The sequence below is a fragment of the Oncorhynchus tshawytscha genome, linkage group LG06 (genome assembly GCF_018296145.1).
Source record: "Oncorhynchus tshawytscha isolate Ot180627B linkage group LG06, Otsh_v2.0, whole genome shotgun sequence".
Lineage (NCBI taxonomy): Eukaryota > Metazoa > Chordata > Actinopteri > Salmoniformes > Salmonidae > Oncorhynchus > Oncorhynchus tshawytscha.
In genome coordinates this window covers 39,330,478-39,358,418 of record NC_056434.1, presented here as the reverse complement: position 1 = coordinate 39,358,418, position 27,941 = coordinate 39,330,478, and the positions used below count along the sequence as shown (strand labels likewise).

General features: G+C 41.2%; 1 protein-coding gene across 2 annotated transcripts; it reads right to left on the bottom strand.

Moving 5' to 3' along the window:
- Positions 1-1,597: 1,597 nt before the first annotated feature.
- fbxo31 (F-box protein 31) lies at positions 1,598-27,674 on the bottom strand. Of its 2 annotated transcripts, XM_024413558.2 has the most exons (10): positions 27,154-27,674; positions 23,659-23,730; positions 13,957-14,043; positions 13,346-13,422; positions 12,985-13,152; positions 7,108-7,182; positions 5,820-5,929; positions 5,305-5,458; positions 4,625-4,986; positions 1,598-2,675 (listed from the first exon to the last, which is right to left on the bottom strand). In XM_024413558.2, exons 1-10 carry the CDS (start codon positions 27,545-27,547, stop codon positions 2,453-2,455), a joined length of 1,722 nt encoding a protein of 573 aa, XP_024269326.1. In that variant the 5' UTR covers positions 27,548-27,674; the 3' UTR covers positions 1,598-2,452. The 2 variants fall into 2 exon arrangements, with proteins under 2 accessions (XP_024269326.1, XP_024269327.1); XM_024413559.2 differs by lacking the exon at positions 13,957-14,043 and having other exon boundaries at positions 1,599-2,675.
- Between the last annotated feature and the right edge of the window lie 267 nt (positions 27,675-27,941).

Below are 27,941 nucleotides of genomic sequence, written 5' to 3'. Positions count from 1 at the left end.
TTTTCACTTTTGGATGAATAGCGTGCCCAGAGTGAACTGCCTCCTACTCAGTCCCAGATGCTAATATATGCATATTATTATTCGTATTGGATAGAAAACACTCTGAAGTTTCTAAAACTGTTTGAATGATGTCTGAGTATAACAGAACTCATATGGCAGGCAAAAACCTGAGAAATCCAGGAAGTGGGAAATCTGAGGTTTGTATTTTTTGAACTCACCCCTATCAAATACACAGTGGGATATGGGTTATTGTGCACTTCCTAAGGCTTCCACTAGATGTCAACCGTCTTTAGAACGTTGTTTCAGGCTTCTCATGTGAAGGGGTGCCGGATGGGAGCTTTTTGACTAAGGGGTCTGACTACAGCCTCGTTCTCAGTCACACGCTTTCACTTGAGAGGTAGCTCTCGTTCCATTGCTTTTATACAGACAATGGAATTCTCAGGTTGGAACATTATTGAACTTTAATGATAAAAACATCCTAAAGATTGATTCTATACTTAGTTTGACAAGTTTCTTCAACCTGTAATATAACTTTTTGAACGTTTCGTCTGAATGGACCGGATCGCGCTTTTGGATTTGTTTACCAAACGCCCTAACAAAAGAAGCTATTGGACATAAATGGACATAAATGATGGACATTATCGAACAAAACAAGCATTTATTGTGGAACTGCAATTCCTGGGAGGGCATTCTGATGAAGATCATCAAAGGTAAGTGAATATTTATAATGCTATTTATGAATAATGTTGACTACCCAACATATGGAGGATATTTCTCTGGCTGGTTTGGGCTCTGAACGCCGTTCTCAGATTATGCTCTTTCCGTAAAAAAAATTAAAAATCTGACACAGCGGTTGCATTAAGGAGAAGTGTATCTAAAGTTTCATGTATAATAGTTGTATTTTCATCAACATTTATTATGAGTATTTCTGTGAATTCATGTGGCTCTCTGCAAAATCACTGCATGTTTTGGAACTACTGAATGTAACACGCCAATGTAAAGTAAGATTTTTGGATATAAATATGAACTTTACCGAACAAAACATGTATTGTGTCATCTGATGAAGATCATCAAAGGTTAGTGATTAATTTTATCTCTATCTGTGCTTTTTGTGACTCCGCTCTTTGGCTGGAAAAATGGCTGGGTTTTTCTGTGAGTTGGTGGTGACCTAACAATCGTTTGTGGAGCTTTCACTGTAAAACATTTTTGAAATCAGACACTGTGGCTGGATTAACGAGAATTGTATCTTTAAAATGGTGCCTAATACTTATATGTTTGGGACATTTGATTTATGAGATTTCTGTTGATTTGTATTTGGCGCCCTGCAATTTCATTGGCTGTTGGCGAGATGGTGCTCCGTGGAATGTTCAAAGTTTCACATATCTTTTTATAACCCAACCCTGATCTGTACTTCTCCACAACTTTGTCCCTGACCGGTTTGGACAGCTCCTTGGTCTTGATGGTGCCGCTTGCTTGGTGGTGCCCCTTGCTTAGTGGTGTTGCAGACTCTGGGGCCTTTCAAAACAGGTGTATATACACAGAGATCATGTGACAGATCATGTGACACTTAGATTGCACACAGGTGGACTTTATTTAACTAATTATGTGACTTCTGAAGGTAATTGGTTGCACCAGATCTTATTTATGGGATTCATAGCAAAGTGGATGAATACATATGCACGCACCACTTTTCACCTTTTTGTGAATTTTCTTTAACTTATTTTTTTTCATTTCACTTCACCAATTTGGACCATTTTCTGCATGTCAATTATGACATCGAAATAAAAATCATTTTAAATTAAAGGTTGTAATGCAACAAAATAGGAAAAACGCCAAGGGGGATGAATACTTTGCAAGGCACTGCAGCTTTAGGCAATACAGACATGGTGTACACATTACAACTCAGAGGCACAGAGCATTTGTTCTGGGGTTTGTGGGATGAAAAGTAAAATCCTCTTCTCTGGTTTAAAAATTAATAACAATAAGCTGTTAAGGAAGCCTTTGTCATATCATATGACCTCTGGGTATGCCGCAGCAGAGATACCGATGTCGTGTGGAGGTGAAGAGAGGGGAAACATGGGACAGGGAGCAAGGATACTTCAGGTACCTAGGGGGTAGGGCAAAAGGTTGTTTCTGGCCAGGGCCACAAATGTGTGGGACAGTGTAGAGGTGATTTTGGATTGTGAAGCTGTGTACAGTAGAGAGAGCTTCTACAGGGGTAGTAAATATGGGGCTTTTCTGTGTGTAAGCATTTCAGGGTTCTTTAGGGGAAAGATATACATACATGAGTGATAACTAAGACCTGGAGTTTTGCCTAACCACATAACCTGATCAGGAAAAAACAACGGGCCTTAGTTATGGGTTACAACTAGGTTCCCAAATGTTTTCCAGGTGCGGTCAACACTCGGGATGCGTGTACGGGGTCTAGGTAAGCCTGTATCTGTCTGCCCCATCAGGATGTCCAGGACTGCATGTTGCGCAGCATGGCCTCAAAGCGCTCCATGTCGGGGGCATAGGCGTGGGCCAGCCGGTCCGTCAGGCGGCTGTAAAGGCTGAATGACTTGAGCTCTAGCCAGATGAAGCCGAAGTGGTCTTCGTCGAACAGGACAAACAGGCCCGGTGTGCGCTCCGGACTTGTGAAGCCGTGGCCTGCAATCAGGCCTGTTCCGTAGAAGCTGAAATCAATTAAAAAACAAATAAATTAAACATGATTTCTTGTTGCGTAGCATACGGTGCCTTCAGATAGTAAAATGTGGAAAAAGGCAAGTGGTGTGAATACTGTTACAGCCGGAAATTAAATGGATTAAATTTAGATTTTTTTTCCCCATTGGTTTACACACAATGCCCCATAATGTCAAAGTGGAATAAAATGTTGCCAAATTGGCCTCCCCAGTGGTGCAGCAGTCTAAGTCACTGCATCGCAGTGCTATAGTTGGATGAAGAGTTTTTCTTTAATGAGTCGGACAGGAAGGATATACTCCAAACACCCGTACAGGCCCTCATCCCTGTATTGGAAGGATAGAACAGTAGCCTCTGGTAAGACACAGAGCAGGGGCCTATGCATATTTGTAAACAAAAGCTGGTGCACAATATCTAAGGAAGTCTTAAGTTCTTGCTCACCTGAGGTAGAGTATCTCATGATAAGCTGTAGACCACGCTATCTACCTCAAGTTCTCATCTTCGTAGCTTTCTATTTACCAACACAAACCGATGCTAACACTCAGACCGCACTCAATGAGCGGTATACGGCCATATGCAAAACAGGAAAATGCACATCCAGAGGCGGCGCTCCTAGTGGCCGTGGACATTAATGCAGGGAAACTTAAATCAGTTTTGCCTCATTTCTATCAGCATGTTGAATGTGCAACCAGACGGGGGAGGGAAAAAATAAAATAAAAAAAACCTCTAGACCACCTTTGCTCCACACACCGAGACACATACAAAGCTTTCCCTCACCCTCCATTTGGCAAATCTGACCATAATTCTATCCTCCCGGTTCCTGCTTAAAAGCAAAAATTAAAGCAAGAAGTACTAGTGACTCAGTCTATAAAAAAAGTGGTCAGATGAGGCAGATGCTAAACTACAGGACATTTTTGCAAGCACAGACTTGAATAGGTTCTGGGATTCTTCCGATGGCATTGAGGAGTATACCACATCAGTCACTGGTTTCATCAATAAGTGCATTGATGATGTCATCCCCACAGTCTGTACGTATATACCCTAATCAAAAGCCATGGATTACAGACAACACTGAGCAAAAGGGTAGAGTTGTCGCTTTTAAGGAGCGAGACTCTAACCTGGAAGCTTATAAGAAATCCCACTATGCCCTCTGACGAACTATCAAACAGGCAAAGCGTCAATACAGGACTGAGATCGAATCATACTACACCGGCTCCAACGCACATCAGATGTGGCAGGGCTTGCAAACTATTACCGAATACAAAAAGGAAGCACAGCTGAGAACTGCCCAGTGACAAGAGCCTACCAAACGAGCTAAATAACTTCTATGCTCGCTTCAAGGAAAGTAACACAGCTGATGCATGAGAGCATCAGCTGTTCTGGGCGACTGTGTGATCACTCTCTACACAGCCGATGTGAGTAAGACATTTAAATAGGTCAACATTCTCAAGTTCACAGGGCCAGACGGATTACCAGGACTTGTACTCCGAGCATACGCTGACCAACTGGCAAGTGTCTTCACTGACATTCTCAACCTCTCCCTGTCCGAGTCTTTAATACCAACATGTTTCAAGCAGACCACCATAGTGCCTGTGCCCAAGAACACTAATGGGGTATTGTGTGTTGATGGGGGAGAAAAAGAATATATCTATTTTGAATTCAGGCTGTAACAACAAAATGTGGGTATGAATACTTTCTGAAGGTACTTTGGATGGTGTATCACATGTTGTGATCCAATGATTCAGTTGGCCGGAGTGTTGTGCTTGTAACACATGAATTTTGTGATTTCCACATGCACTGGACACATGCATAAACTAAGTCCATTTGGAGAAAAGTGTCTGATAAATTACCATTTTATTATATTATGCAACTACATATTCCTGGCACTCTTGGCTATATGATGTGTGAATAACAACCTGAACAGGTGTGATATAAATGGTCTCACCACATCTTGCAGGTTCGGGGGTAAACCTCATTGCGGGTCATGACCCCCAGAGGCAGGACGAAAGGCTGGGCCTCTGAGGAAGCGCTGCTGCTACTGGGCCCAGGCTGGGGGCTCTCTGACTGGGCTTCCATAGCCGACTCCAGCCCCGCTGCCCCAGCACCACCAGCCACAGCCCCCTCTGAAGCAGCTCCCTGGGGGGCCACGTCTGGGTTCTGCACCTCCCGCTGCGCCTCCTCGTGCATCCCCAGCACCAGGCGAGACAGCTCTTCTATGCTGCGCTGGTGCACCAGGTCCGGCAGGCACACAGGCCGGTTCAGGTCCACGTCAAGCGTTAGCTGGCCTGCTGGGACATTGGGGTCCCCCTGGGAAAGAGGAGAAAGGGCAGGGAAATGTTCAGTAGGCACAAAATGGGGAAAACATTTTGAAAGGAAAGAGGTACTACCCAAACGTGTAATAAGGACTTTTGTTTTCAATTTCAAAATGTCTTCATGCCAACTGAACTGATCACACTGAAGGTTTTGTTAAATACCCAATGGAATATGTAGGCCACCTGTATTATAGTGTTCTGCCCACATAACTCAATGCCAACCAACTACTTTAAGGATTAAATAAAATAAACATTAGGGACAAGGTTGGAGTTGGAAACAGTAGGGTGGAAGCAATAGGGTTGAGGGACTGACAGTAAGCTTGGTGGCCCTGGCGCAGGGCCCATGAAAGCTGAGCATGACGATCTCCAGGCCGTGGCTGCCATAGGTGCCTTTAAACAGGCCCGGCTGCAGCAGGTCCGAGGGCATCCGGGGGGGGAGGTAGATCCGCCGGTACGTCAGGCAGTTACTGTCAGAACACAGCATCATCAACATTCATGAAGCCAATTACATAAAACAGATTTATATGAACCTCTTAAAAAAGGAATACAATATCACTGAATGAAAAATGAATTAATGGGGTACGTGTCAAGTCACCTAGCGACCCATCCCTTAAAGCATTATATTGAGGAAAATGAGGAACATTACAATTAATTCATAGCCTCCAGCTAGATATTTCTTTAGGTCTTTCACTGACCAGAGTAAACAAATAAAAGAAAAGGAACAATAGTGGCGAAAATTTTAATATTTAAATAAATTGTCTAAAACAGTAGATGTAATATGGAAGACCTACTCACATTGGCTGGTATACTGTCATAAGGAAGACCTACTCGTATTGGCTTGTGTAGATGAACTTCATAAGAATGAGCTCCTGCATATGCTCATGGAAGATGTCCTCCAGTGTCCTCCCCCACTCCTCCTCCAGCCATGTGCGGAACTCCTGCCAACAGATCAAAATCCCACGGTTACGCCCACTTGCCTCATTTACCGATTGAAATCTGAAAGACTTGATTCAACACAAATCTTAGACAAGGCAACAGTAAACATGTCATCCCCAAAAAATTATGCAGCGTGTCCTTGGGCCAATCAGTCTAATTTTGTAAATTACAGATCTCTATGGCATGATGCATCATCTACCCAAGTTTCGTCAAAATCAGTCCAGCGCTGTCTAAGATATTGCGTGTGACTAATGTGCATACAGTCAATTACTATAGCTACCCCCTTGGGCCAATCAGTGTAATTTTGAAAAACGCTAGAACTCTATTGCAGGACGAATCACTCATCCAATCTTCATCCAAATTGGGCCAGTGGTGTCTGAGATATTGCGTCTAAGAGCGCTCCACACCCGGATTGCGCAACATTTGCCCATTATTCTTTTCAAAATTCTTCAAGCTCTGTTGGTTGTTTATCATTGCTAGAAGTAGATTTAAGTCAGGAACATTCACGGTCTTCTTGGTAAGCAAGTCAAGTGTAGATTTGGCGTTGTGTTTTAGGTTATTGTCCTGCTGAAAGGTGAATTAATCTACTAGTTTCTGGTGGAAAGCAGAAGACCAGGTTTTCCGCTAGAATATAGCCTGTGCTTTGCCCGAAAAACTTCCCAGATCTTAACGATTACAAACATACCCATAACATGATGCAGCCACCACTATGCTTGAAAATATGCAGTGGTACTCAGTAATGTGTTTTAGTGGATTTACCCCAAACACAACATTGTATTCAGAGGAAACGTTAATTGTTTTGCCACATTTCTTAAATGTTACTTTAGTGCCTTGTTGCATACAATATTTATGTTTTGATTGTGTTCGCTAAGACAAGACACATCATTCACCCAGGTTGTCAAAATCGGACCAGTGCCGTCTGAGATATCGCGTGACTAATGTACGAACAAACGGAGACAGATCCACAGTCCCCTCCCCGAGTTCATGAGGGACAACAGCGAACTTTCAGTATGATCGGAACATTGAGATGGTGTGTTTGTAAAAAGTGCTACACTATGTGATTTATTGATTCAATGTTCAATTAATACATTTATTTTACAAATGCATAGTTGCCTCAGCCATACGATAACAATATAAAAAGTGTTGTGAAGTGACAAGAGACCCTCTCTCTCCTCCTCACCTCCTGCCTCCCCCCTGGCATGCGGTGATGATCTGTCTGGTTGCACTTAGTCGAGAACTCATCCTTCTTCCCAGTCTGGAAATAAGAAAAGGAATTGCAGCTTTTATCACAAAGCCATGGAAGACGTGTGTCATCAGCTAGGCCAATGGCTGACAGATAGCCAAACTCTCGCTCTCTCCTGGGGGACTTCACCAAGGTTTTATGACTTAACAACCGGATAGTAAATACCTTGCAGAAACTCTACCTTTGGCTCTACAGTATTAAGAATGGAATGTCTGAGTGTTACATAGACTCTTGCCAAATAACTTAAACATCAAACATGGAACATTGAAACAATATACTTCAACATCCAAATCTAGGTAATGATGAGAAATGGAATATGGAAAATTCATGTCTATTTTGTGAGGTCATTAAAATGATCAGAAAGACTGTATAACAAGAACTAGACACCCTCATAGATACAGTTCAGGTTTGCATTTAAATGTTGCATAAAATAAATGATTAAGTATAAGAATACTTGAAGATCAAATGTGATTTTAGCCTTCGAAGTTAGATAATTGTTTTTCATATAAACTTTTGCCAAGTCAGTAACCACGCCCACTTGAGCACAGACTTCATGTCAACATAATGGAATAACCCCTTTATATCCAAGCTTAAAATAACTAATAAAATTTACATTAGAATAGAGAACATGAGGACGTGGTCCACACGTCAAAATGGTTAGAATTTAAATACAGACCAGACAATGTGGAGCGGTGGCTACATGGCTTACAAATGGTTTAAAACTACAACACCAGAAAATGGTAAGACCCTCTGAAACTCTCGAGTGAAGAAGATAAAGATCACACTGGAACATTCAGTCTACAGCTGTTTAAGTACTGGTAGTCTAGTAAACTCGACCAAAGACCACCGCGTGTGTAACAGCTGGAGTAGACATTCAATTTCCTCTCACCATCATAGGTATCTCCGAAGGATCCATTCTAATATCAATTTGAAACGGACACTCTTAAGATAAAGAAGCCTACTACAACTACAAAGGACATTGTGACCTCTGGTGGACAAACCAGTCTTACATCCCTCGAACTACTCGCCAAAGACAGACGAGTGGTTTCAGACACAGAGAAAGACAACTAAGCGTAAATATATGTTGCATTTCTAAATCCTAATGAGCGGTTGTTTGGGTGCTAAATATCCATATTTCCAGTCAGCGTATTTTCCAAATGTATGTACGATAAGTCCACAACTTTCTCTCTCCCACTCTTTCCCCACCCACTTTCCATTGTGTAACAAGCCATCATATCGGGTTAGTCCACTAGGGACTTTTCATTGCATTATGTTAGTAATCAATATAGCCTTCACCGAGTGGTTGTTTATGTAATTCTGTGTTATTATTTAGTTAATTATTTATTTCCTAAGCCAATTTGTATATTGCTGATTCATCACTTAGGCTAGGGTTCGTGCAGATATCCAAGAATTTTGCGATGTTCAGAATGAGACTGATGAGGTAACAATACATTAATAAGTGACTTATCTATAGACAAATATATCTTATAATCGAGTAATAATTAAACAGAGTAGGTCATTATTTGATAAATAGCAGTCATCACATTAATGATAGTCCCGTCACAGGGGACTATGTCACCACACAGTGAGTGCACTGCTTACACATAAAAGGTAGAACAATAGCAGTGAACATGACTATTTAAGCACAATAATCACATAATTATCTCCCTTACTATACAAAAGTAGTTAACTGGAATGGACTTCCTGTGAGTTAACGTTAAGTCCTCTATTTAGGGGAATTTGAGCAGATCTGGACAGGTTCCGACCAACATTTTTTATTACAGAGCGCTCTGTGTACTTCGCAACATCAATTTCTGTGCACCATTGTCTTGCTTCACATGCTACTATCTGCTCTCATCTGAAATGCATTACGTGAAATCTGACACCTCATTTACATAGTGAGCGACAAGTCACATTTTCTTGCCCATCCAGACAAAGGATCGAATTTCTCTGGCTTGTAAACCTTGCAGCTCCGCTTACAATACAGCATATGGAATGGGAGACTAGCGATTGCAGCAAAAGCAGTCTCCTCTCGCTGTGATGTTCTCGGACGGATTTAGAATTTAAACAAAACCCCTTGCTCTTGGTCCCAGAGGAACAAAATCACCTTGTGCTTACAGCCATAGCCACAGGAAGAAGGGGTGTTTCAATTTTTATATCTATATATATCTATATATATATATATATATATATATATATATATAGAGATATATAGATATCTATCTATCTATCTATCTATCTATATATATATATATACAGTTCAAGTTGGAAGTTCACAGACACCTTAGCCAAATACATTTAAAGTCAATGTTCACAATTCCTGACATTTAATCCTATTCCCCGTTTTAGGATCACCAATTTATTTTAAGAATGTAAAATGTCAGAATAATATTAGAGAGAATTATTTATTTCAGCTTTTATTTCTTTCATCACATTCCCAGTGGGTCAGACGTTTACATACATACACTCAATTAGTATTTGGAAGCATTGCCTTTAAATTGTTTAACTTGGATCAAACTTTTCGGGTAGCCTTCCACAAGCTTCCCACAATAAGTTGGGTGAATTTTGGCCCATTCCTCCTGACAGAGCTGGTGTAACTGAGTCAGGTTTGTAGGCCTCCTTGCTCCACACGCTTTTTCAGTTCTGCCCACATATTTTCTATGGGATTAAGGTCAGGGCTTTGTGATGGCCACTCCAATACCTTGACTTTGTTGTCCTTAAGCCATTTTCTACAACTTTGGAAGTATGCTTGGGGTCATTGTCAATTTGGAAGACCCATTTCCGACCAAGCTTTAACTTCCTCCAAACAGAACGATGGTCATTATGGCCAAACGGTTCTATTTTTGTGTCATCAGACAAGAGGACATTTCTCCAAAAAGTACGATCTTTGTCCCCATGTGCAGTTGCAACCCGTAGTCTGGCTTTTTTATGGCGGTTTTGGAGCAGTGGCTTCTTCTTTGCTGAACAGCCATTCAGGTTATGTCGATATATGACTCGTTTTTCTGTGGATATAGATACTTCTGTAACTGTTTCCTCCAGCATTTTCACAAGGTCCTTTGCTGGGATTGATTTGCACTTTTCACACCAAAGTACGTTCATCTATAGGAGACAGAACGCGTCTCCTTCCTGAGCGGTATGACGGCTATGTGGTCCCATGGTACTTATACTTGCGAACTATTGTTTGTACAGATGAACGTGGTACCTTCAGGCATTTGTAAATTGCTCCCAAGGATGAACCAGACTTGTGGAGGTCTACAAAAAAATTTCTGAGGTCTTGGCTGAGTTCTTTTGATTTTCCCATGATGTCAAGCAAAGAGGGACTGAGTTTGAAGGTAGGCCTTGAAATACATCCACAGGTACACCTCCAATTGACTCAAATTATGTCAATTAGCCTATCAGAGGCTTCTAAAGCCACAACATCATTTTCTGGAATTTTCCAAGCTGTTTAAAGGCACAGTCAACTTTGTGTATGTAAACTTCTGACCCACTGGAATTGCGATACAGTGAATTATAAGTGAAATAATCTGTCTGTAAACAATTGCTGGAAAAATTACTTGTGTCATGCACAAAGTAGATGTCCTAACCGACTTGCCAAAACTATAGTTTGTTAACAAGAAATTTGTGGAGTGGTTGAAAAACGAGTTTTAATGACTCCAACCTAAGTGTATGTAAACTTCCGACTTCAATTGTATGTATATATCTACTCATTCAAGAGTTTATTTCCACTATTTTCTACATTGTAGAATAATAGTGAAGACAAACTATGAAATCATGTAATAACCAAAAAAAGTGTGAAACAAATCAAATATATTTCGATTTTTCAAAGTAGTCACACTTTACCTTGATGACAGCTTTCTATACTCTTGGCATTCTCTCAACTAGCTTTACCTGGAATGCTTTTACAACTGTCTTGAAGGAGTCCCCACATATACTGAGTACTTGTTGGCTGCTTTTCCTTCACTCTGCAGTCCAACTCATCACAAACCATCTCAATTGGGTTGAGGTCGGGTGATTGTGGAGGCCAGGTCAACTGATACATCACTCCATTACTCTACTTCTTGGTCAAATAGCCCAGGGGTGTGTTTTGGGTCATTGTCATGTTGAAAAACCAGCAGTATACCACCCTGCATCCCACTGTTGGCTTGCTTCTGAAGCTAAGCAGGGTTGGTCCTGGTCAGTCCCTGGATGGGAGACCAGACACTGCAGGAAGTGGTGTTGGAGGGCTAATAGGAGTCACCATTTCCTCTGGTCTAAAAATATAACTATATTATGTTTTGAAAAATATATTTTTTCACAAATTTAGTGCACTGGGCCTTTAATAGTATTACCGGACCGACATACCGTAGACGTCTGTAGCGCTGGCAAACATTTTTTTCAGCATCTCCGCTTTGGCAAAAAAGGTAGTTGCATAATTAAGAACAGTATCTATCAGGATTCAATAGTTGGAAATGTAGGAGTTGTTGCCCTGTCCTTTTCTCTGCGATTGTCATTCTAATGGAATTTCAGAAAGAACAAAACAGTCCTCAAACATTTCAATCAAAAAGGTGAAAAGTTATGGGCAAAGACACAACATCTACATTAAAATAAATATTTTTCTTGATCAAATAACATGGAAAACACGCACTTTTTGCACAGTATTAATTTACCATCCTTACAAACTACTTTGCGCTTGCAATGTTAGCTAGGGTTGTGGGTTCGATTCCCACGTGGGACCAGCATGAAAAAGTATGCACTCACTACTGTAAGTTGCTCTGGATAAGATTGTCTACTAAAATGGAAAAGGGATGAATAGACCATTTCAGTTCACATCGAAATAAGTTGCATTTACAAAGTATTTCAAGAAACTGAAAAACATATCAAGCAAGTATTTTTATATTCACTCAAGTATTATCAGATTAACTGTTTTGTATAGATAATTATCAGACTCAAGTTACAAATGCTGGTAAACACTCCAATACATTTAGTTTACATTTTTTCACAAAAGTAGTGCACTGGGCCTTTACTAGTCCTGTATTAGCAGACCAATATAGGACGTCTTCATTGCGGGCAATTTTGTTTATATATAGCCCTACTCCACCACTTTTGTTGGATAGGAAAAAAATAATATATGATTTTTCATATTTGTACCGTGTACTTCACACCTCAGGTATATTTATTTTTACCAGAAAGGCGATATTTTAATATTTTTGGCACTATAAGTATTACTAGGTATTGTTTATGGCCCTCATTATAAATAATTAATTTGGGGGGGTGTCTATTTTGGCAAATCGACAATTTGACATATTTAAACAGGTTAAAGATGCACTACGCAGAAATCGCTCTGCCATTTCCTGGTTGCTAAAATTCTAATAGCTGGCTTACTTTCAGTTTGTGACAAATCAAACAAGTATAGTGTAGAGAATCATTGTACCAATCTAAACCGCAGAAGAAAAAATATTATACAACCAAAAATATTGTATTTTCAGCTGTTTGAAGCTGGTGTTCAAAAATGAAAATAAGACACAAAAACTAAACTGAAGAACAGGACTTATAGAAATAGTGCACATAGAACAGATCTACCGCTCCTTAGACTTGCTTTCAATGAGAATTATAGATTTATAACTCACATTTCTATGTGAATTTCTCAGGTCGCCCAAAAAGTTACATATTGCAGCTTTAAGGAGGGATCACAGAATGCCATCCAGGTCAAGAGGAGTGATCAGCCAATCATTATTCTCATTAAAAAGAACTGCAGGTGGCAGAAAAATAAATAAATCACAACCATTAGCTTTACTGTGCGTTCAGAACACAACAGAAGAAAAAAAATGGACTCACTTGGATGTCCCCCTTGTGAGGGCCCTTGTGTCCGTACATACACTCTACCGCCACCTTGTTGCTCTCCCACATGTGGATGCGGAAGAGTGGCCGCCTCCTCATGGGATCCTCGACCCGAGGGTCGTGGGGGGGCAGGTACATCCAGCCAATGATGAACAGCCCGTCAACCTGGAGAGGGATGGGTGGTGGAAGCGGAGTAAAGGGAGAGAGAAAAGTAACATGTTTTGATGGGAAAATAGACACATTTTTGTCCCCCTCTACAACCATGGGTGCTGAACAATTTGAAGACTGAAAATGTTTAAATGTGATAAAGAGGGGACACAACTGTGTAGGTGTGTGTGTAAACACACTAATTGCATACCACCACGTTGAGCAGCCCTCCGTACGGGCCTATGTCAGGCTGCCAAAGACCCAGGATGTGTCTGTATGGGTGCAGCACTGCAACACAACAGCGCAACAAAGGGTTAATACACCAAAACAGTGGTGAACCGTTCAAATCGCAGGACATCACAGCAATACATAAGAGTTTGGACTGAGAAACTGATGACAACTCAACAGAGCATATCACTGTGGTGGAGGTCTGGCCTCACTTCAAGGACAGCAGATATGGAGGGGGCATATCGTTATTGTACTCTACGCACGCACATGTGAAGTTATATCCAAGTGCATGAAAAAAAAACTTGAGTGTATAATGTCAGAGTAAACAGGGAGCGGTCACTGTAAGCACTAACCATGTTGACTAGCATGCTAAATGCGCACATTCATTTTCCAGTACCATTCCTAGTAGTCAGACGTCCGAGTTAAGGTAAGGAGCAAAGTGCAGATTCACCCCTTCAAAACCACGTCACACAGTCGGTGAGCACATGGTATTTGTCGCAACTGGCTACAACACAGGAGTCAGTCACACACTAGCATGTTAAAAGCCACACGCGTGTTGAGCCAGTCAGGTCAGGCATGTGCTGCAGTACATACAGTGCCTGTACACGTCCCTGTAGTCCATGTGCTCGTAGTCCGGTAGGAGCTTCATAAAGCGGCCAGACTTCACCCGAGGGTTCACACCTGGACAGGTACACCACAACAGTGGGCAGACTAATCAAGTTTCAAGTTTTAAAATGTCACATTCACAAGTACAGTGAAATGCCTTTCTTGCAAACGCTAAACCCAGCAATCAATATCAATGTAGTACAACAACAAAAAAACATAAGGTAGAACAAAAACACACAAGAAATAAAATACGAGAAAGTAAGCTAAAGTGCCTTCAGAAAGTATTCACACCCCTTTACTTTTTCTAAATTTTGTTGTGTTACAGCCTGAATTTGAAATGGATTAAATTGAGATTTTGTGTCACTGGCCTACACACAATACCCCTTAATGTCAAAGTGGAATTTTGTTTGTAGAAGACTTGTGGTTGTGGTTGTATCCTTATTGACTCGACATGCCAGCTTTTCATTTTTTATTAATTTTGAGTAAAAATGCAAATTATTATGTACATGGACTCATTCTGTGTTCAATCATAGTGGTTAACATGATTGTTTTAAGACTACCCCTTCTCTGTACCCCACACATACAGATAATTGTAAGGTCCCTCAATCCAGTGGTTAAATTCAAGCACAGATTCAACCACAAAGAGCAGGGAAGTGTTTTAATGCCTCGCAAAGGGCCTCGATTGGTAGATGTGTAAATATAAACAGACACTGAATACCCCTTTGTAGTGCTTTTTGGAGGTCGGTTCGATTATTTTAAAAATAATCACGGTTTTGGTTTCGATTAGAATTTTGTCTACATTAATTGTATTATGAAATAAAGACGCTACAATGCCCACAATAGTGAAATGTAATTGCCAAAACATTGAAACTATTCCATTGCCTTTGTCAGGTCCACATTGGGTATACAGAGGTCGATACGATTATGATTTTTCAACGTCGATACCGATTAATTGGAGGACCAATAAAGCCGATACCGATTAAATCGGATGATTTTATTTATTTATTTGTAATAATGACAATTACAACAATACTGAATGAACACTTATTTTAACACATCAATAAAATCTATTTAGCCTCAAATAAATAATGAAACATGTTCAATTTGGTTTAAATAATGCAAAAACAAAGTGTTGGAGAAGAAAGTAAAAGTGCAATATGTGCCATGTAAAAAAGCTAACGTTTAAGTTCCTTGCTCAGCACATGAGAACATATGAAAGCTGGTGGTTCCTTTTAACATGAGTTTTCAATATTCCCAGGTAAGAAGTTAGGTTGTAATTATTATAGGAATTACAGGACTATTTCTATTTCTCTCTATATGATTTGTATTTCATATACCTTTGACTATTGGACGTTCTTATAGGCACTTTAGTATTGCCAGTGTAACAGTATAGCTTCCGTCCCTCTCCTCACTCCTACCTGGGCTCGAACCAGGAACACAACGACAACAGCCACCCTTGAAGCTGCATTACCCATGCAGAGCAAGGGGAACAACTACTCCAAGTCTCAGAGCGAGTGACGTTTGAAACGCTATTAGCGGCACCCCGCTAACTAGCTAGCCATTTCACATCGGTTACACCAGCCTAATCTCGGGAGTTGATAGGCTTGAAGTCAAACAGCGCAATGCTTGAAGCACAGCGAAGAGCTGCTGGCAAAACGCACTAAAGTGCTGTTTGAATGAATGCTTACGAGCCTGCTGGTGCCTACCATCGCTCAGTCAGACTGCTCAATCAAATCATAGACTTAATTATAACATAATAACACACAGAAATACGAGCCGTAGGTCATTAATATGGTCGAATCCCGGAAACTGTCATCTCGAAAACAAAACATTTATTCTTTCAGTGAAATACAGAACCGTTCGGGTGGCATCCATAAGACAAAAAATTACTGTTATATTGCACAACCTTCAATGTTAAGTCATAATTATGTAAAATTCTGGCAAATTAGTTTGCAAAGAGCCAGGCAGCCCAAACTGTTGCATATACCCTGACTACATGCAATGAACGCAAGAGAAGTGACACAATTTCACCTGGTTAATATTGCCTGCTAACCTGGATTTCTTTTAGCTAAATATGCAGGTTTAAAAATATATACTTCTGTGTATTGATTTTAAGAAAGGCATTGATGTTTATGGTTAGGTACACGTTGGAGCAACGACAGTCCTTTTTCACGAATGCGCACCGCATCGATTATATGCAACGCAGGACACACTAGATAAACTAGTAATATCATCAACCATGTGTAGTTATAACTAGTGATTATGATTGATTGATTGTTTTTTTATAAGATAAATTTAATGCTAGCTAGCAACTTACCATGGCTTCTTACTGCATTCGCGTAACAGGCTGGCTCCTCGTGAGGCAGGTGGTTAGAGCATTGGACTAGTAAACCATAAGGTTGCAAGATTGAATCCCCGAGCTGACAAGGTAAAAATCTGTCATTCTGCCCCTGAACAAGGCAGTTAACCCACCGTTCCTAGGCTGTCATTGAAAATACAAATGTGTTCTTAACTGACTTGCCTAGTTAAATAAAGGTGTTAAAAAAAAATTAGATATATTTTTTAAATTCAGCAAAAATCGGCTTCCAAAAATACCGATTTCCGATTGTTATGAAAACTTGAAAAATCGGCCCTAATTAATCTGCCATTTCGATTAATCAGTCGACCTCTAGTAGACATCAGAAAAACAGGAAATTACTATGAAATGAAAAATATTTCAGTTGTGTATATTACATTGTTTCTATTTTATTACTTAATTTGTTTTCATTCCATAAAGTAATCATCTCTGCTCAGGCAGTAGCAGTCAGGCCATCTATAACATTGTGTTCCCCATACTGTAATGTCTTTAGTTATCCTATTTTTATTGAACAAATATTTAAATGCAACAATGTCAAAGATTTTATTGAGTTACAATTCATAAAGAAATCAGTCAATTGACAGACCCCATTAGACCCTAATCTATGGATTTCACCTGACTGGACATACAGATACACATCTGTTGGTCACAGATACTTTTTTTGTGTCTATATATGGTATATATGGACAACCCTTCAAATGAGTGGATTCTAGTATTTCAGCCACACCGTTGCTAGCAGGTGTATAAAATCAAGCACACAGTCTTGCAATTTCCATAGTCAAATATCGGCAGTAGAATGGCCTTCCTAAAGAGCTGTGACTTTCAACATGGCATTGTCATAGGATGCCACCTTTCCAACTAGTCAGTTCATCACATTTCTGCCCTGCTAGAGCTGCCCCAGTCAACTGTAGGTGCTGTTATTGTGAAGTGGAAATGTCTAGGAGGCACAATGGCTCAGCTGAGAAGTGGTAGGCCACACAAGCTCACAGAACGGGACCGCTGAGTGCTGAAGCACGTAGCGTGTAAAAATTGTCTGTCCTCAGTTGCAACACTCACTACCGTGTTCCAAACTGCTTCTGGAAGCAACGTCAGCACAAGAACTGTTCGTCGGGAACTATATGAAATGGTTTTCCATGGCCGAGCAGCCGCACACAAGCCTAAGATCACCTTGCGCAATGCCAAGTGTTGGCTGGAGTGGTGTAAAGCTCACCGCCATTGGACTCTGGAGCAATGGAAACGCGTTCTCTGGAGGGATGAATCACGCTTCATCATCTGGGATTCCGACAGACAAATCTGGGTTTGGCGGATGCCAGGAGAACGCTACCCGCCCCAATGCACAGTGCCAACTGTAAAGTTTGTTGGAGGAAAAATAATTGTCTGGGGTTGTTTTTCATGGTTCAGGCTCCTTCCAGTGAAAGTAAATGAACGCTACCACATACAATGACATTCTAGACAATTCTGTGCTTCCAACTTTGTGGCAACAGTTTGGGGACAGCCGTTTCCTGTTTCAGTATGACAATACCCCCCGGGCTCCTTACAGAAATGGTTTGTCGAGATCGGTGTGGAAGAACTTGACTGGCCTGCACAGAGCCCTGACTTCTGCCCCATCGAACACCTATGAGATGAATTAGAACGCCGACTGCTAGCCAAGCCTAATAGCCGAACATCGGTGCCCGACCTCACTAATGCTCGTGGCTTAAAGGAAGCAAGTCCTCACAGCAATGTTCCAACATCTAGTGGAAAGCCTTACCAGAAGAGTGAAGCAGCAAAGAGGGGGACCAACCAACTTTTATTGTCCTCAGCACAAGCTGCACCTGTGTAATGATCATGCGGTTTAATCAGATTCTTGATATGCTACAACTGGCAGGTGGATGGATTACCTCGGCAATGGGGAAATGCTCACCAACAGGGACGTAAACAAATTTGTGCACAGAATTTGAGATAAATAATATTTGTGCGTATGGAACATTTCTGGGATCTTTTATTTCATCTCATGAAACCAAAACTTTACATGTTGCATTTATATTTTTGTTCAGTGTAGCTAGCCTGCCTAAGTATGATGCAAAGCTGTCTGACAAAATAATTTTACTATTTCTTCTAGAGTAGAGAAGGTATATACTTTCAAGGTCCCTCTCGTCATTGTGTTGTGTACATTCCTCCCTTAACGCAGTCTGTGTGTATCTAACCTAATGTTGCGGGCGTAAAAGTGTATCCATCCAGAGATCTGTATACAATGATGAGATGCTCATGTCTATGCCCTAACAATGGGGGCCGTTGTTCGAAAGGCGGGAAGGCAAGCGACAAGTTTAGGTCAAAAATAAAGCCAAAGAAACGCATTGGTCTTATTTAGAACAGACTGTGGCGAGAGTGAAACCTCTCGCTTCACCTCTGATCCGTCAGCCATAAAAATAAGTTTTAAATGGTGCAATGGATTATAGTCATTGTAGTTAATTACCACATTTCTGCACTGAACTAGGTTGAATATTAGTTTAATGAAAACTACAACTCAGCGTCCCACAGTTCTTGACTTGATTCCTCCAATTTCTCTTATGAATGATTTTGTCTCTAGAGAAAATGAGTGTTGGGCTGACAAAAAATGAAAAAACTAAATGGAATTCAAGTATTGAACAGACTTCGGTCAATTAGTTGTTTAATAATCGAAAATCCGGTTAGTCGCTCAGCACTACCTTTGAGCATGGTGAAGTTATTAATTAGGCATTGGATGGTGTATCCCAATCACTACAAAGATGCAGGTGCTTTCATAACTCAGTTGCCTGCGAGGAAGGAAACAGCTCAGGGATCTCCCTATATGGCCAATCATGATTTTAAAACCGTTACAGATTTGAATGGTTGTGATTCGAAAAAACTGCAGATGGCTCCACAACATTGTAGTTGCTCTCTAATTGACATTGTAAAAGGAGGAAGTCAAATCCAATCAAATATCAACATAACACATCACCATTGTCCACTCTTCATATTTTCAAGCATGGTGGTGGCATGCTTGTCATCGACAAGGACTATGGAGTTTAGGATAAAAAGAAAAACGGAATACAGCTAAGCACAGGCAAAATCCTAGAGGAAAACCTGGTTAAGTCTGTATTCCAACAGACACTGGGTGACAAATTCACATTTCAACAGTACAAAAGCTAAAACATAATGCTAAATCTACACTGGAGTTACTTACCAAGATGACATTGAATGTTCCTGAGTGGCCTAGTTACAGTTTGGACCTAAATCGTCTTGAAAATCTATGGCAAGACTTGAAAATGGCTTTCTAGCAAAGATCAACAACAAACTTGACAGTGCTTGAAGAATTTTTAAAAGAATGTGCAAATATTGTACAATCGATGTGTGCTAAGATCTTAATGAGTTACCCAAAGACTCAGATGTAATCGATGCCAAAGGTGTTTCTAACATGTATCATCTCAGGGGATGTATACTTATCGAATCAATATAGTTTCATTTTTCATAATATTTTATCAAATGTTTGAATTTTTCTTCCACTGTGACAGAGTATTTTCTGTAGATCGACCAAAAATAACAAATCAATTTTTGCAGGGATACTGGAGTGATAGAGGTACAGTTGAAGTCAGAAGTTTAAGGTTGGTGTCATTAGAACTCATTTTTCAACCACTCCACAAATTTCTTGTTAAGAAACCATAGTTTTGGCAAGTCGGTTAGGACATCTACTTTGTGCATGACAAGTCATTTTTCCAACAATTGATTACAGACAGATTATTTCACTTATAATTCACTGTATCACAATTCCAGTGGGTCAGAAGTTTACATACACTAAGTTGACTGTGCCTTTAAACAGCTTTGAAATTCCAGAAAATGTCACGGCTTTAGAAGCTTCTGATTGACTCAAATGATGTCAATTAGCCTATTGGAGGTGTACCTGTGAATGTATTTCAATGCCTACCTTCAAACTCAGTGCCTCTTTGCTTGACAACATGGGAAATCAAAAGAAATCAGCCAAGACCTCCACAAGTCTGGATCATCCATGGGAGCAATTTCCAAATGCCTGAAAGTACCACATTCAGCTGTACAAACAATAGTATGCAAGTATAAACTCCATGGGACCACGCAGCCGTCATACCGCTCAGGAAGGAGACGTGTGTTCTGTCTCCTAGATATGAACGTACCTTGGTGTGAAAAGTGCAAATCAATCCCAGAACAGCAGCAAAGGACCTTGTGAAGATGCTGGAGGAAACAGGTACAAAAGTATCTATATATCCACAGTAAAATGAGTCCTATATCGACAAAACCTGAATGGCCGCTCAGCAAGGAAGAAGTCACTGCTCCAAAACCACCATAAAAAAAGCCAGACTATGGTTTGCAACTGCACATGGGGACAAAGATCGTACTTTTCTGAGAAATGTCCTCTGGTCTGATGAAACAAAAATAGAACTGTTTGGCCATAATGACCATCGTTATGTTTGGAGGAAAAAGGGTGTGGAAGCATCATGATGTGGGGGTGCTTTGCTGCAGGAGGGACTGGTGCACTTCAATTATGTGGATATATCGAAGCAACATCTCAAGCAATCGGTCAGGAAGTTAAAGCTTGGTCACAAATGGGTCTTCCAAATGGACAATGACCCCAAGCATACTTTCAAAGGTGTGGCAAAATGGCTTAAGGACATCAAAGTCAAGGTATTGGAGTGGCCATCACAAAGCCCTGACCTCAGTCCTATATCCTAGCATGTGCGAGCAAGGAGGCCTAACAACCTGACTCAGTTACACCAGCTCTGTCAGGAGGAATGGGCCAAAATTCACCCAACTTATTGTGGGAAGCTTGTGGAAGGCTACCCGAAACGTTTGACCCCAGTTAAACAATTTAAAGGCAATGCTACCAAATACTAATGGAGTGTATGTAAACTTCTGACCCACTGGGAATGTGATGAAAGAAACAAAAGATTAAATAAATCATCATCAATTTTTATGAGGATTAAATGTCAAGAATTGTGAAAAACTGACTTTAAATGTATTTGGCTAAGGTGTATGTAAACTTCCGACTTCAACTGTAGATAAAGTGCATACGGAAAATATTCAGACCCCTTTTTTCCCCACATTTTGTTACAGCCTTATTATAAAATATATTACAATATTTTTGTATTTCGATCTTGTCTCATCGCTGCAACTCCAACGGGCTCGGGAGGCGAAGGTCGAGTCATGCATCCTCCGAAACATGACCCGGCAAACCACACTTCTTAACACCCACCTGCTTAACCTGGAAGCCAGCCAACCAATGTGTCGGAGAAAACATTGTTCACCTGATGACCGAGGTCAGCCTGCAGGCGCCCGGGCCTGTCACAAGGAGTTAGTAGAGCGCGATGACCCAAGTAAAACCCCCCCGGCCAAACCCTCCTGTAACTCAGACAACGGACCAATTCTGCAATGCACTATGGGACTCCCAATCACGGGCGGTTGTGAAACAGCCCGGGAGCGAACCAGGGTCTGAAGTGAAGCCTCTATGACTGCGAAGCAGTGTTTTAGACCGCTGGCCAATTGGGAGCTCCCCTTTACGTTACACCCTTATTCTATAATTGATCAAATATTTTTTTCCCCCTCATCAATCTACATACAATAACCCATAATGACAAAACAAAAACAGGGTTTAAAATATTTTGGCAAATATATTAAAAATACAAAACTGAAATATCACATTTACATAAGTATTCAGACCCTTTACTCTGTACTTTGTTGAAGCACCTTTGGCAGCGATTACTGCCTTGAGTCTTCTTAGCTATGACGCCACACCTGTATTTGGGCAGTTTCTCCCATTCTTCTCTGCAGATCCTCTCAAGCTCTGTCAGGTTGGATGGGGAGTGTCGCTGCACAGCTATTTTCAGGTCTCGCCAGAGATGTTCGATCAGGTTCAAGTCCAGGCTCTGTCTGGGCCACTCAAGGACATTCAGAGACTTGTCCTGAAGCTACTCCTGTGTTGTCTGGCTGTGTGCTTAGGGTCATTGTGAACCTTTGCCCCAGTCTGAGGTCCTAAGCACTCTAGAGCAGGTTTTCATCAAGGATCTCTATGTACATTGCTCCACTCATCTTTCCTCGATCCTGACCAGTCTCCCAGTCTCTTTCCCGCTGAATAACATCCACACAACAGGATGCTAACACCACCATGCTTCACTGTAGGGATGGTGCACGGTTTCCTGTATCTTTTACTGAGGAGTGACTTCCATCTGGTCACTCTACCATAAAGGCCTGATTGGTGGAGCGCTACAGAGATGGTTGTCCTTCTGGATGGTTCTCCACACTCAATGTGTTTAGGGACCTTCAGTGATGCTGACATTTTTTGGTATCCTTCCCCAGATCTGTGCCTCGACACAATCCTATCTTAGAGCTCTACGGACAAATTATTTTAACCTCATGGCTTGATTTTTAGTCTGACATGCACTGTCAAATGTGGGACCTTACATAGACAGGTGTGTGCCTTTCTAAATAATGTCCGTGCTCCCCCCCACCCAGTTTCCTTAAGTCCACGATCAGCTCCTTGGTCTAACTGATGTTGAGGTAGAGGTTGTTGTCATGGCGCCACACTGCTAGGTCACTGACTCCTCCCTGTAGGCTGTCATCGGGTGGTGTTCAGTCCCAGGGTCCTAATACATAGATATTCCTCTTATTAGGTGGGTGAGGATGGAGTACAATTGAGAGTGCATCATTTATGGATCTGTTGGGGCGGTATGCAAATTTGAGTGGGTCTAGGGTGTCTGGGACAATGGAGTTGATGTGTCCCATAACCAGCCTTTCATAGCAGCTAGTCATTGTGGCATGAGTCTGTTCGAGTGTCATTTCTGTATCTGTCGGTCTGGTGTCTGTCCATATAGTCTGTCTGGGTATGGCAGGTTGGTTCTAGTGGTGACTACAACTAGAACCAACCTAACCTAGAACCAACCTAGCCCCAAACCTGATAGCATCAACTTCATGACACAAAAACAAAGTAAGCACAATCTCTCCACCACGAAGAGCAATTTCCCACAAGCCATCTTGAGGTTACCCCTACAGTAGCAAACAACTGAGTTAATCCCCAAAGTGTCAAAGGCAAGAAAATGCCTCAAAGGGTACCATTGCTAACTACTGGAAAGTGTTTAACAGCAGCCCCTGTCCAAATGAGGTTGAGGCTAATCAAGATGCTGGAATTTAGAGGATGAAACAGAGTCATCGATGATTTGCAGAAAGTGACAATATGTGATATTATTCCCGGACCTTCAATGCACAAGTGATACTAGTGTGACTTGGTTCAATTAGCCAATGTAAAGATGTCCATTGTTGTCTATGTCCTGATAATAAATGTTTGATATTTTCAGAAAGAGAGAGAGACTCACGTTTGGCATAGAGCTCCCGACTGGACACACCCACCACCTCCATCTTGCGCAGGTCCTCCCTCATTCCAAACTCTTTGGGAGAGAGACAGAGACCGACAGACAGGCATGTGAAAATGAAGGCCAAGGCAGATTGTGACAGTAGCCTAGTCATCAAAGCTACGTGTGCTTTAGCAAACTCCACTAGCATGACAACAAAATACAGGAGTTGGCATGACAATAAAATACAGGAGTTGGCATGACAATAAAATACAGGAGTTGGCATGACAATAAAAGCATGATACATGATGGCATGACAATAAAAGCACATTCAGATCTGGCCACCTAGGCTTATATGAGAAATTTGCACATCCCAAATTCCAAAGCTACGCTAATCCAATAATGGACTGGATACTATGAATAAAGGAAGAAATCCAAATCATTGTATACCAGGCAAATTCAAAATCTGGACCTCAACCAGTTCCACTGCTGATTTTCATTATTCCCCTCTAACCAAGGACTGATTTGGACCTGGGACACCAGGTGAGTGTAAGACATCAGGTAGAACAGAAAACCAGCAGTATTCCAGACCTCAAGGCTCGGACCCCTGGTCTGCGTATCTACAGTGAACATATCATAGCTGCCTTGCTCACCATGTTTACATGATGACTTAGCTACTAGAATGCACATTGCTCTCAAATGAAAAAATGCCAGTGGACACTACTGCTCCACTTGGCAGATGTCCCAATGGCAGAGCCTATATCAGGCTGGTGCATCTTGTACCCACAAGAACTATGGCTTTCACTGAGAAACCACTCATGCAAACGTGCATTGGTGAACTACAAGGTTCTTAAAAGTTGTAATGTACTTTTATTTGAATTTCAGTTCGATTTCAGACTCGATTTACTTGTTTTCAGTTTGAAAAAACCTTTCTATTTCATTTTTATCTTATTTAATTGCAAGGTTATGGACAGAAAGTAGCCCATGCAGCCTTATTCTAAAATTGATTAAATTATTGTTTTCCTCATCAATCTACACACAATAACCCATAATGACAAAGTGAAAACAGGTTTAAAAATGTTTGCAAATATATTAAAAATAAAAAACAGAAATATTTACATAAGTATTTAGACCCTTTGCTATGAAACTTGAAATTGAGCTCAGGTTTATCCTGTTTCCTTTGATCATCCTTGGGGGGGTTCTACAACTTGATTGGAATTAATATCGGAATCGGATGATATTAGCTAAAAATGCAAACATCGGTGTCGGCCCGATGTCTAGTTTAACGCTGTTGTGAAAAACCGATGACAAAGCTGACATGCAAACCTACAGTTGAAGTCGGAAGTTTACATATACCTTAGCCAAATATATTTAAAGTCAGTTTTTCACAATTCCCAATATTTAATCCTAGTAAAAATTCCCTGTCCTTAGGTCAGTTAGATCACCACTTAATTTGAATGTGAAATGTCAGAATAATAGTAGAGAGAATGATTTATTTCAGCTTTTATTTATTTCACCACACTCCCAGTGGGTCAGAAGTTTACATACAGTGGGGCAAAAAAGTATTTAGTCACCAATTGTGCAAGTTCTCCCACTTAAAAAGATGAGGCCTGTAAATTTTCATCATAGGTACACTTCAACTATGACAGAAAAAATGAGAAAAAAAATCCAGAAAATCACATTATAGGATTTTTAATTAATTTATTTGCAAATGATGGTGGAAAATAAGTATTTGGTCACCTACAAACAAGCAAGAATTCTGGCTCTCACAGACCTGTAACTTCTTCTTTACGAGGCTCTTCTGTCCTCCCCTCGTTACCTGTTTTAATGGCACTGGTTTGAACTTGTTATCAGTATAAAAGACACCTGTCCACAACCTCAAACAGTCACACTCCAAACTCCACTATGGCCAAGACCAAAGAGCTGTCAAAGGACACCAGAAACAAAATTCTAGACCTGCACCAGGCTGGGAAGACTGAATCTGCAATAGGTAAGCAGCTTGGTTTGAAGAAATCAACTGTGGGAGCAATTATTAGGAAATTGAAGACATACAAGACCACTGATAATCTCCCTCGATCTGGGGCTCCACGCAAGATCTCACCCCATGGGGTCAAAATGATCACAAGAACGGTGAGCAAAAATCCCAGAACCACACGGGGGGACCTAGTGAATGACCTGCAGAGAGCTGGGACCAAAGTAACAAAGCCTACCATCAGTAACACACTACGCCGCCAGGGACTCAAATCCTGCAGTGCCAGACGTGTCCCTCTGTTTAAGCAAGTACATGTCCAGGCCCGTCTGAAGTTTGCTAGAGAGCATTTGGATGATCCAGAAGAAGATTGGGAGAATGTCATATGGTCAGATGAAACCAAAATATAACTTTTTGGTAAAAACTCAACTCGTCATTTTTGGAGGACAAAGAATGCTGAGTTGCATCCAAAGAACACCATACCTACTGTGAAGCATGGGGGTGGAAACATCATGCTTTGGGGCTGTTTTTCTGCAAAGGGACCAGGACGACTGATCCGTGTAAAGGAAAGAATGAATGGGGCCATGTATCGTGAGATTTTGAGTGAAAACTCCTTCCACCAGCAAGGGCATTGAAGATGAAACGTGGCTGGGTCTTTCAGCATGACAATGATCCCAAACACACCGCCCGGGCAATGAAGGAGTGGCTTCATAAGAAGCATTTCAAGGTCCTGGAGTGGCCTAGCCAGTCTCCAGATCTCAACCCCATAGAAAATCTTTGGAGGGAGTTGAAAGTCTGTGTTGCCCAGCAACAGCCCCAAAACATCACTGCTCTAGAGGAGATCTGCATGGAGGAATGGGCCAAAATACCAGCAAGTGTGTGAAAACCCTGTGAAGACTAACAGAAAACATTTGACCTCTGTCATTGCCAAAAAAGGGTATATAAAAGTATTCAGAAACTTTTGTTATTGACCAAATACTTATTTTCCACCATAATTTGCAAATAAATTCATTAAAAATCCTACAATGTGATTTTCTGGATTTTTTTCCCTTTTGTCTGTCATAGTTGAAGTGTACCTATGATGAAAATTACAGGCCTCTTATCTTTAAGTGGGAGAACTTGCACAATTGGTGGCTGACTAAATACTTTTTTTACCCCACTGTATACACACACACACCTATTGGGGTCCTAAAATTAAAAGCCAAATAGCTAAATTACCCACAGTTTGACCATTTTAACATAATTCCAAATGTCAGCTTTTTCAGAATTGCAGAAAATGAGCTTACATTTCTTTTTAAATCCTTGGTCCTTCAAATTAAAACAAAACCAAGTTGGTGTATTTAATATAGGCAATCTCAAAAAATACATCAAATGTGAAAAAGGGGCCATGGGGAAACAAGGATGGGAAACCATGCTATAGACTAACCTGTGGACCAAATACTGTCAATTAATTCCCGTATGATAAAACGTCACATTTCGCATAAGACATGATAGCAGCGAATTAATGATTCTTCTATCTGAAATGACAATGAGCGATCACTATTATTTACCCTCCGTGCATCGCCTTCTCCAGATGGTTTCCGTGTTGAGAATTTGCCTGAATTTCTTGCAGACGAGGGCCAGGTTTGGTAACTCCGTGCCCGGGAGAGATGAGAATACTTCCACTAAAATCTCTGGGGGCAGATCCAACAGGGACTGCGGGTTCGGCGGTACGGTGCTTGCACTGTCAGCAGTGGCTTCAGCAGCGGCTTCATGGGCCACACTCGGCCCTGCCGCAGCAGAGTTTTCCGGGCCGCCGGTGACGGATTGTGTCTCACCCACAATCCGCTCCCCTTCCTCCTCGTCCATATCGGAGTCGCTTCCGTGATCCTGTTGATTATGCCGCTGACGCCGCCTGCACCTCCGAGACTGACCCACTCCGCAGAGCCTGGCACACACAGCCATCCGCAGTAGTCACCAAAGGGATAACATTACAACAGAATGTTTAGTTGTACAAATCTTTGACATTACTGCACCACAACAACTGCAGTATCGACAATCTCCCTACCAGGGCGGAAACACGTGACGCAAAGTCAACGTGTTCTTCTTCGTCTTTGGTATAATGGCGTTCGCAACAATTATAGGTGCATTCCGCCATCTACTGTACAGGTTGTTAATAAAGATGCCAAAGGGAAGAAATTCGGGGTAAAATTGTTAAATTATAATAATATATATATAAAAAAGAATCCATACAAACTATCCATAACATTTTAATTCAACTAAATCAGCCTGCTTTTCTGTTCCAATCAGGTCCCAACACAGGCTCAGAAAGATCCTGTGATGGGGGGACATTTCCTGG